The following is an 11,823-nucleotide window of genomic DNA, read 5'->3' as shown; positions in this document are numbered from 1 at the left end:
CTAGTTAACGAGTAAGAAAGTGAAAGGGACAAATCAAAGCTGCTGAAAGCTTTAAAATAATTTAATAAAAGATCCTAGCAGCAATGTCGTCAAACCTAATGGTCGGCGCTCCGAGAGAAAAATTACTAGCTTTAGAGAAAATAGAAAAAGATATTGCGGCGGCGCTTCAATCAGCAGGTACTCGATCTCTACTTTTCTTACTGAAGTCTCAAGTTACTCAACTCAAAGTTACTGTCTAGTGTCTTAGTTAGACAATTTAGTCAACTTAGTGAGTTAGGCTTCAGCTTACTTTTTTATGTTTAATACTTTAAAAAATTTAAAGGCTTTTGTGTAAGAGTACTAAAAGTAAGAGTGCTTAAAAAATTAAAATATTTTGCTGTTGATGGTTCACCACATCAGATCAGTGGATACAGGATTTTCTGATAGGCAGATAGGGAGAGAACAGAACTGTAATAATAAATGGCTCTAACTCAATCAACACCAGTAACAGTAAATTCAGGTGTTCCTCAAGGAAGAGTCTTAGGTCCACTACTATATTTAAGTAATTAAATGATATACCAAATTGCATTATTCAGGAACAAAAGTCAGATTATTTGCAGATGATTACATAAATATAAGAGGAATGAAAACACAGATACAGAAATTTAACAAAGGGAATTAGATGAATTACAGGAATGGGAATCCAATTTAAGCATGTCTTTCCACTCAGAAAAATGTCAGAACAGTTATTAATTATTAAGAGTAACAAAAAAAACTAAAACAAATTTCACTTATTAATCTTATTCGTAACACAGACTAAAAACGCAAATTACCTAGGTGTTAAAATAAATGAAAAACTATCATGGAAACCCCCTATTGATGAAGCTATTAAAAAATCAAACAAATCATTAGGATTTATTAAGAAATTTCTACAAATCAAATATATATATATATAAGAACGTAAAATAAAATGTTATTTAACTTGGTTAGGCCTATAATAGAATATGCATCATCTGTTTGGGACCCCTCAACTCAAGAAAACAAAAGAAACTGGAACAGACACGAAATATAGCAGTGAGATTCATAAAAAATGAGTATTCCCATTTGACTAGAGTAAAAACTTTAGTATAATCGCTAAATTTAGAAAGCCTCCAGGATAGAAGACTCAAAAGTAAAGTAGCAATTATACATAACACACTGAACCATAATCTTCAAATGCAACAACAAAACCTAATAAAATACTCAGTAGGACACAAAGATTCCTTGTTCCATATTCTAGGACAAATTAGTACAAATGCTCCTTCTTACCTAGTGCTATTAAAGCATGGAATGGGTTGCCTGAGCCAGCCAGGAAAATCAATGACTTGTCAGAATTTAAGTCATTGGTTAACATGCATGACTAGATGTAGGACGTAATCATTTTCTTTTTTTTAAGTAGTGTCTGTATAAGATAAGATAAAAGTTAGGCTGAAAAGAGGCAAGAATATTTTAAGGTTTTGTGAAAATAAAAATACAAATGTAAAAAAAAATAAATAATATGTTTTGATATTGAAGGTCAAGCACTGCAGGAACTATCGAAAGATAAGCCAGCCCTCAAGCATGTAGAGTCTCATTCCTCAAATTTTTTGAAGACATTGCAAGAAATTGAAAATGGTCTCAGTCAACAGATCACTTACTTAAGCCAAGTCACCACAGGTTTGTTAAAATTGATTGCTGAGTCACCATAGGTTTGATAAATTATATTTCTTTAAGCCAAGTCTCCCCACTTTTGATGGATTTTATTGTCATGGTAGCAGTTTTTTAAATACAGCCTTTTTTTCATTAATATTAAAAGTTTGATTTCTGCACCAAATGGCTTACATTGAGATATCAGGCTAACCAGTCTTTTTTTTTTTTTTTGTCTTTAGCATAAATCTCTTATTTTAATTAGGGTTTGACCAATATTCTCTCAAATATTTCTTACGTTACAATTTATATTTTTTTTGTATAATAAACTTCAGTTTATATACCTCAATAATATTGTTATAACTATTGTGGCATTGCATATAGGTGTAATCATGTGTATAATCAGCTGGCATCATTAACACAAGCGTGCGATCAACCATGACAAATGATGGTTGACAATGCTTCAGGAAAGTACTCTGATCTGAACATAACGGTCATGGCATCATTCATAAGGAACTGGCAATTTTCTATTGCTATCGAGAACAACTCAGGAGCCCTATTTAACGAGTGAAGGTTTTGGACAATAACAAATTTTTGGAGCCTGATTTTTCAAGTTCATTTGAGTTCGTTTAGTCACTTTTTGAACTTGAGGCCCCTTGATATGAAGTCAAGCAGTCTATGCCTCTTGGCTACACATCTCATATTACTGAGTCTGGCATTCTGAAACAAGAGGACAGAGAAATCCTGCTTGGTAACTTTAGGAGGCTGTAGCACTGGACCAGGAACAACACTGGGAAGTTTGTTGTTGGTGCTGTGCATGGATGGTGCCTAAAATTTGGATAGACAGAAGGGAATTGTGAGCCTAAAAACTAGATAATGTGTGCAAATTGGTGGTAGGGCTAGACTCTGTATAGTATGAGATGGAAGCGAACCCAAGGCTGACAGTCACTGTTCTGTGTTGTCATTCTTCATTATAAATAACAAACTTCCTTCTGAAATATAAGAATTTTCCTTTTTTTTAAAAAAAAAAAATCCCTTTGAAAGTATGTTAATTCTTTAAGTTAAACAGGTTAACTAATGCCCTGAACTAAATTGTATTCAAAGTTTTTTTCATTTGGCTACATGAATGTGAAGTAATTTAAAATGTGTCATGTCCTTTTAGTGTAGATGCTTTCAAACATGGTTATCTGTAAGGGGTCTTGTTATGTTTGCTAAGACCTTCTTGAACTCTCACTAAGACACCAACTATTCTCTGATATATCCTTGCCAATCTAGCTAGTATATATGACCATTTTGTTCCCCCTTTATTTTAAGATTATTTCTAAGATAGGGTCGATACTATCCATATGTTTGGAAGCCGCTTTCTGACTACTATTATATGTTTTTTTCTTCCTTCTTTTTTATTTTAAGCATTTTGAATTTATCTTTTGCAAGCAACATTTGTGAAATAAAGTTTCTGTTTTGATTCTCCTAGGTCAAGCTCATGAAGGCTCTTCCTACGCTTCACAAAAAGATCATCACATGTCTCTGCACAGGCTTGAACATGTGAAGAGCCGCCTGGGAGAGCTGGAGAAGATCAAGCAGGAACATTTGCGCCAGAAACATTCCGGCATCATTCGGACATATTCCTTGCCAGAGCAATCCCATCAACCCCACACACCTCAGCAACAGCAGGCATTGACGCCCCAGCCGCAGCAGCAACAAAAACAGAGAGATCAGCAAAGAGAACAGCAGGCTCAGCTGTAGGCAGAATAGTTGTGAATTTATCCTTTGCTCAGCTTTAGTGAGGAACACAAGTACTGCATTCTGATCTTATCTGTAGCCAGGACTATAGTGACCACATTCAGTACTCTTTGGTAGCCAGGGCAATGTGACTACATTCTGAGGTTAGGTGTGGAACTAGCAGCAGTTACTGCATTCTGTATTCAGATAAAGTCTGGACTATACTGGCTACAACCTGTACATATAGGTATATTACATTCTAATATATCTTTGCTGTACACAAATTTCTGAGTGTCTAATTTTTATGTTTTCTATGAAGGAACACTTCTTGAAAGGGGATTACTATTTTTTTTTCATATTGACATATTGCTAAGTGAATGATGAATGGAAGAATATTTTTTTTTCTCCCACTAATGAATTTATATAATATTGTAATATATTTTTAAATGTCAAATCTCTTAATATTTGTAATGAAATGACAAATACTAGAAAACCTGGCTTGAGTGGGTCTTAAGAAATTTCATATCCTAATAGGCAAACTTTGTCAGTAGCTATCATACTTTTGTCTTCATTAAACGTGATCCCATACTTTCTAGAAGCATCTAGAAATCTTTGCAGATTCTCATTGTGCGACTCTTTATCATGACCACATACTGTTACATTGTTCACCTATGCAAAGGTGTCTTGCAACTTTTCATTCTCAATAATTTGATTTTTTGTTCTCTGAAAAAATGCAACTCCATTGGTAACACCAAAAGGGATGCGACAGACCTGTGATAGAGTTTGCCACATGCCTCAAATGCAGTAAATGGCCTTTCCTCAGTTTTGATTGGTATTTGATGGTAGGCACTTTTGAGGTCTAGTTTTTTTTTATGTCATTCGTTTGTTGTCACAAGCACCTGGGCTCTCATGGAGACTTTGAGGGTTCAATGATTTTGTCCGCGAGGAGTTTTCTCACTTCAGGCTCAATAAATTTGTTATCACCATTGAGTGCTTTCGGGACTAGTAACCACTGGTCTGCAGTCAGAAGTTAGATTACTGAATAGGCGAGGTGTTTCGACTCGGGCTGCCTTAAGACCACAGATGTGTAAAGAATTACGTTTTCCTCCATACTGTATGGTTAATTCCCGATGAAGACTTTTAAAGTCTACACCAAGTATTACATCTGAGTACAATCCAGCAAGTATAGAAAGTTTGACCTTTTCGTAGTGTTCTCCCTTGTATTGGACATCAGCAAACTGAGTGTCTTTTCAGAAAGATATGTTGTGGCCATGAATGTATATATAATAAGGGTGCACTGGCCATTTATTTTACTTGACGATGTCTTCTGATCTGTAGCTTCCAGTATCTATGAGAGCTTGCAACACTAACTTATTGGCGTTCACTTGGGCCGTGCAGCTATGGTGGCTGTTGTTTTACTTGATTTACATACAGTTTGGAAGTGTCCTTTTTTACCGCACTGATGACAAAATTCATTTCGAGTAGAGCATTCAGTCATAGAGTGTCTCCTTCTACCACAGAAGTAGCATAGCCACTTAATGGCATTCAATTCCTGGTCTTCACTAGATATTAATTTTCTAGACGGGAGTGAGTTTGCATTTTCATCGCCCCACAAGAGATTTCATTTGTTAAATTGTAAGCCTGCGCATGCGTTGTGGCTGTTTCTAACACTCTAGCTTCATCATAAGCGCTTTGTAGAGTAAGAGATGTCTTTTCCAGTAGCCACTGTTTAATAGTGTTCGATGCCAGCCCAGTTATAAAGGCATCTCTAATACAAATGTCTCTGTGCTGTTCTGCAGTTACTTCTTTAAAGTCACTGTCCCGGGCCAGGCTTGACTTGACTGTTTTGGCCGGCTGCTATTCATCCATCCATCCCAGTGGCGCTACAGCCCATGGAGGGCTCTGGCCTGCTTCAACACATCCTTCCATTCAGATTTCTCCTGGGCCTTTCCTCCCCACGCCCTAACCCCAAGCTGCTTCAGATCTGCTACACATCATCAATCCTTTGCCCGGCTGCTGTTTACATGAAATGTGTCATACCAGTGAGTCCATTTTTCTGAGGCCAGAGGAGCATTTGGATCAATGTCCAACTCTTTCGGTCTAGATGTAATTTATCCATTGTTGATTAAAACTTCCAACACAAATCCAGACACATATTTATGTTGAATAAATTGTAATGAAATAACAAATACTAGAAAACCACTATCTTAGCTTTAATCAACAAGATTAGGCTATAGTAAACAGTGAACGAAAACAAACAGGTCTCACATGACATTTTTGAAGTATTATGAACACACACTCTGGAATGATCTTCTGACACGCTGGACACACACAGAAAATAAACTCAGCTAGAGTACAATTTTTTTATTTTTAATGAACACACAAAATGCTATTTAATTACTCTGCTACTTTAAAATTTGGAAAGTCCCAAGAAAAAGCCATATTACTTTTAAGTCTGAATAAGAAGCTATATTAATTTAAAGTTAAGGAACATATTTTTAGCCATTTAATAAATAATGATAAACAGTATATTTTGAATGTTTTAGAATTAGAAATGAATACTCAAAGTGATGCATTGCAACATTTTATTTTTTTGTGAGTCTTTTGCAACCATAATATTGTTAAGCAGACAAAAGTGGGGTACTATGAAATGTTTAACTTAATTCAATGAAATGAAAACACTAATACCGTACATTAATGATGACTTTTCCTTGTAAATCTGAAGAAAACAGCCTTTTGCAATGTCTATACCGGTATAGAGCATAGTGTGTTGTCATTGCCCAATGACCAATTTTATTTTTTTCCTCTTTATCCTATTTAATGACATTATCATTTTTTTTTAGGAGGACTTAAATATAATGTGACTTTTTGTAGGGTGACTTGATGAATCATTGAATTGCCTTTTTTCCCCACGTTTGCCATTTTTTAAACCATGCAATATAAAGTGATGTTAGCTTCCCTCAGTATTTGTTAAAATATTCTGAAACACTAGTTTCTGGTATCTCAGAAGTAGGGTACTGTTTACAACTAGAAGAGAAAGCTAATTTTGTGTTGATAGATGTAAATAAAATTATAGCTTTTATATAGCGCTACTTTCATGCTTATAGCATGCTCAGAGCGCTATGGTCCAATCTCATTTTTTGGACCAGTGTACCTCGGAGAAGGTTTTTCCATGCTGCCTTTAGGCACTCAGTAAACACAACTCTGTTCGAGTCAGGTGTCGAACCTTGAGCCCCCTTAATTGGTAGCCAAGCCAAGTTCAAGCGTACTTAGCCTCTCGACAGCACATCCCCCTAAATGACACAAATAAATGATTATTATTAAAACAGCTTCAGTGTTCATTTCATGTTCAGCTATTGCTGGCTGTTTAATTCTCTCTGACACTTGAGAATCAGCTGCATTTTTTCTTATTGATGTTGCCACTCTTGAAATATGTTTTTTTGTGTGGCTTTTAGTATATTAATTAATATTAATTAGAAGGCATTTTGTAAATAAATCCAGCCAGTCTTGCAGAGTTCTGATACATTTACATTTGTTGTAAGGAATAGCCATAGAGAGATAACTTCTCTGGATGACTCATACATATTATTGTTGTTGCCTCCCTCTTTTGCCTGATACTTTGATGCCAACTTGTGTTTTTCCTTTGTTTCACTATCATATTTTTCTACTTCTAGAAGTTAGCTATTTTAATGTCTATCCAAAAAAAAAAAAAAAAAAAAAAAGAAACTTTATATAATAGTATTAAAGTTAAAATGTAAAGTTCCTTGCATGGCCTTACAGATTACAGAGAATATGAAATTGAATCACTTATTTGTATTTAGGTTTACAAAGAAGTGTTATTTAATTAATTTTAATTAATTTTTAAGTCATTGGTTAATATGCATGGCGCGTAGGACGTAATTATCTTCTTTTTTGAAGTAACGTCTGTATTATATAAGATTCGCTAAGCTTAAGTAGTGCTAAATTGTTTGAATACCTTATTGTTATCCAATATTTTATAGCTGCAAAATGCCGATTTATTTTCTTTCTGTCAGTTTCCTTTGGTGTAATAATTTTAACGCAGGTCTTATTGTACTTTACGGGCATTTACTCATGGGATAAATTCAGTGGGCAGTGTCCAAAATCCCATTTTTTTATGTTGTCACTGTTGGTCCACAGCATGCAAAGCGATTGCGTTAGAAGTGAACATTGCTGCCATGTTATTGGTCATGTTGATATTATTTAAGGTGAATAAGCATCTTTGTTTAAATTAATTGTTTAAAAATATTGTATTTGTTCACTACTTCTTACTGCTAGCAGTACTAAACCTATAATTGCATACAGTGACACTGCAAGAAATTAAGTAGCTGGACACTAAGAATTTTATTAGGTAGAACTAATTAAAACATCTCATGTTTCTAAATTTAAAATATTATGTTTTCTGTCATCATCACAGCCTTTATCATATCTCGTGCAGATGTTGTATTAAATATTTTGATTTCATCACACCAAAGTGTTTCATTTTGTGACTGTCATAGAATCATGAAGCTCGGTTGCTTTTAATAACTCAGATTTAATTGTATTATGGTATTGTCTTACAAAGCTTAACCATTATCAAATTAAATGTATATGTATATTCAATAGAATGCCCGAAACATCCAGGCAAAGTGAGAAATAATTTCTCCATTTCTTACTTTGCCTAGGGATTGTATAAAATGTTAGGAATTCTAAAGAAAGTGTTAATGACAATTTAAAGTATTTTATTAATAATATTGTTACGAATCTCACTATGCAGCCTCTCTGCAAACTGCACCATACACCACCAACTTAAAGAACTTGACAACTCAGGGCTCCAAAGTAACGTAACACTTTAATAGTTGAATAAATAACAGCCGATACTGTACAATTGGCAGCAAGTAACACAAGACTGTACAAATATCTCTCTGATATCACCGTACCGCCGTATCAACTCTTGCACTGGTCTCTCCGTCTAGTTCCAGGCTTGCCCTGGGTTCAACAGTTCAGGACTGACTTCACACACTAGGCTCGTTGTGTCGGACTCGATCACAGACCAAGATCAAGACGCCAGTCGTCTCAACTGTACTTGACAGTACTCCGCACTGAACCGCCATAATGCTCCGTACTGAACCACACCGTTGAACTGTGCTGTAGTGAACCTTCTGTCGTGAACCCCTTTTCTGAACCGTCTTGACTGCGACACCTCTGCTCTTATATAGGGTCCCTACTGGCCTTCTCGAACCGGACAGAACGCCGCTCGACGTTTCTAGGGAGTCAGATGACTACAACTCTCGTGACGCTCCTGAGCTCTGTTCACGATGTCGGTCCTTCCCGAACCATCATGTTGACACTCGTCTCGGCTGACCGTCGTAACTCGTCACGGTTGACCGCTCCTCTAGCGCTGGCCTGGGGCAATTTGCGTCGCTGACTACACTCACACCACTACCCCCATTTATGCCGCCACTAGGTTTATAACAATATTTTAATAAGTATGTTTTTAATTACAATCTTCTAGGTGTGCATGCTTCATACAACTTAATTATACTAGTACTAGGTAAAAAGTTGATGTTTCATATTGTTTGTATGAAAGGCGAAAGTAATGTAATCAAGGCAAATACAACTACTAAGAAGGAATCACTTTACTAGATATTGACAAAGCTGAAAACACATTTTTTTGTGATGAGTCTTTAGTGTAGTTCATTTTTTGTTTGAAATAGTGACACATATTTCGCTATAAAAAAAGTGCTCATAAACAAAATAATTAATTTTATAGCCTAGGACTTTCATTTTTCATTAAATACTTTGAAAGCCTAGTTTTTAAAGTTCACTTTGTCTCGTTTTTATTTTCTGTCCTCCTTGGTGAGGTTTTATCTCTTTTACTGTCCTCCTGTGGGTTTGAACGCTTCCTAGTAAGCCTCAGTGGGACTCACTGCATGTTTTCTCAACATAAGATAATTTATATGAACAAGGGAAAAGTTGGAAATGCAATAAAAACGTGTACAAATAGAATATGAATTCTTTTCTTTGCTTTATCAGCAGTTGTTTTTTTTTTAATTATCCTTTCATTATGTAAGTTAAGATAACTGATTAGAACATTATTATATTTATTTTGTATTTAAGCAGAAATTAACAAAAATGTTTCCAAATAAAGGGCAGCATTAGAGAGTTTATGAATTACTTTCATTCTCTCTTTCTGTTGCGTCTAGACAGTTTTAGCCGCTCATATTTCGGCATCTTTAATTTATCATTTTAGTCTACTTAGAAAAAAACTAAAGAATTTTACATTTACTAATGTATACTACTATTTGTAAAATGTAAAATGTTTTACATGTTTCGGATGTTCCTTCAGAGTTGAAGATAATTACTTCCTAGTCCAAACCTCCCGCAGGACGACAGGGGGATGGGAGCGGGCAAGGTAATAACCCGGGACCATCGATAAATCTGAACGACAGTCCAGCGTGCAAACCGCATGACCAGGCAGCCATATTTTAAAATATGACTTGCAGATTTATCAGATTAAAATATTTTTTTGATTATTTAAAAATTAAAATTTCACTTAGCCTAGAGTATAAAAACATGAGACTGCAAAGGTATTCTTAGTCTTTAGAAATCCTGTTGTTTATGGTTTTTATGTTCTCAAATTTATATTTAATGTATAAATATATTTCTGAATAAGACACTTTTTACTTTGTCTGATGCAGAACTCTACATTCTATAGAATGCCTAGGCAAAGTACGAAATGGATTTCTACTTTGCTGGTAACATACACTGAACATGCCTGAATTTTTAAGATGCAAGGTTTTAGTGTGCATAACTTGGGAATGTTATCTGTGTCTTTCTAGTTCTGAAATTCTAGTGCTGCCTAGTCAACAACTATATTTGCATCACAAATTAAAATATATCACTTCATTTTTTGCGGAAAAGGATTAGATCATCATTAATTTTGAAGTGCATAAGCGTGTGTAAGGACATAAGAGACTCAAATTCTCTACCAAAATACCTGGACAAAAATTCTGCAGTTGTATGCAATGAACATATGTCACCTTACAAGTCATTGCATGGGGTTTTCAAGACCTGTTGAAACAGATTTTGTTAAGTCTTGTTCAGTCTAAAAGAATATGAGACAGGTTTCTCACAGAAAGGACACGGATAGTTGTAAGTTGATGTTGGCAATACTAAATATGAACCAAATAAAAAAAAGAATAGATTGCACCAACAATTTATAGATCTAGTATGGCTGCCTGGTTGTGCGGTTTGCGCGCTGGACTGTTGTTTGGATTTATCAATGGTCCTGGGTTCAAACCCTGCCAGCTCCCATCCCCCGTTGTCCTGCGGGAGGTTTGGACTAGGAAGTAAACTCTCTTCAACTCTGAAGGAACATTTTACATTTTAGTAAATACCATAAAAAAATTAATGAAAACTGTTGCATCTATTTAGGTAATAATAAACACCCTGACATCTGCATTCTCCAGAATTAACTTAAAAGCTCAATCAGTCAATCATTCTAAACTATGTTCAATATATATCTTTCTAAAATGAAAACCAAGTAGAACTATTTTGAGCCTACTATAAGCATGATTTGTGTCCTCTTGTTGCTTTAAATAGCAAGTGCCAAAATATGTTTTAATTTTATGCTTTGTTTTCCACAAAGTAATAGGAATACTACTGAGCTGCTTAATGAACAGAATACATTGTTTATCAAGTCCATTCTTGTTAGTGTTCTGGATCAAATTGACTATAGAGATATTCAAAGTTCAATTAGGTCACACATGGACTTCATTATTAAAAAAAAAACAAAAACAAACATTAGAAATAAATCCATTACATTCAAAGCAACTAAAACAACATGTAGCACACATATAGACAATGTACAGTGCAAATATACATTGTTTAATTAAGAAAATATAACTCTAGAAGTAATTATCAAAAGCATGCAGAGTGAACACATAGTCACATTACAATGGGGGTTGAATTATTTTTTTATAATATTAGGTATTGGTGGTAGAAATATTTTTTTACATTAAACATTTTTTTTTAAATTAAATTTCTGTACCAAATCAGATACATTTTTTTTTTTTGAAAATTAAAATTAACTATTAAATATTGTATAACAGTATAACATTATTAATTTTGAGCTTTTCACTTACAATGTGTCAAATTCTATGTTTTAAAAATAAATTAGGTTAAAAGAAACAGATGTCTATTTATAATTTTTCTCTTTGATAATTTTTGCATTCTTTGCATTTGAAAAAATATAATTTCATAATAGGGGCAAGGAAAACATGGGGTAGCCCCAGGTCATGAGAAGTGGCAGAAAATGTCACATTTCAACGGTATTTAAAGTTCAGGTGACCATATAAGAAGCTTATGTGTCATAGCAGAATTGTGCATAGACCATAAAGTCTTTGGCACCGATATAGATCTATTACTTTTACAAATTAACTTCAACTTATTGATCTC

At 34.6% G+C, this 11,823-nt stretch overlaps 1 protein-coding gene across 1 annotated transcript; it reads left to right on the top strand.

Moving 5' to 3' along the window:
• LOC106062250 (mediator of RNA polymerase II transcription subunit 11-like) lies at positions 1-9,376 on the top strand. Its single transcript, XM_013220523.2, has 3 exons — positions 1-177; positions 1,534-1,674; positions 3,119-9,376. The coding sequence occupies exons 1-3, from the start codon at positions 84-86 to the stop codon at positions 3,388-3,390; spliced, it is 507 nt and encodes a 168-aa protein (XP_013075977.1). The 5' UTR covers positions 1-83; the 3' UTR covers positions 3,391-9,376.
• The last annotated feature ends 2,447 nt before the right edge of the window (positions 9,377-11,823 follow it).

Source organism: Biomphalaria glabrata, chromosome 15 (genome assembly GCF_947242115.1).
Source record: "Biomphalaria glabrata chromosome 15, xgBioGlab47.1, whole genome shotgun sequence".
NCBI classification, from domain to species: Eukaryota; Metazoa; Mollusca; class Gastropoda; family Planorbidae; genus Biomphalaria; species Biomphalaria glabrata.
Note: the sequence above shows the minus strand (reverse complement) of the source record. Positions and strands in the feature narration are given on the sequence as shown.

What these genes read in the sequence shown, in the direction of transcription:
- LOC106062250 (XM_013220523.2), top strand. Translation starts at nt 84, where the DNA reads ATGTCGTCAAACCTAATGGTCGGCGCTCCGAGAGAAAAATTACTAGCT. An exon ending in GGCGGCGCTTCAATCAGCAG is followed by an intron (nt 178 to 1,533) that starts GTACTCGATCTC and finishes TTGATATTGAAG; the next exon opens with GTCAAGCACTGCAGGAACTA. An exon ending in CTTAAGCCAAGTCACCACAG is followed by an intron (nt 1,675 to 3,118) that starts GTTTGTTAAAAT and finishes TGATTCTCCTAG; the next exon opens with GTCAAGCTCATGAAGGCTCT.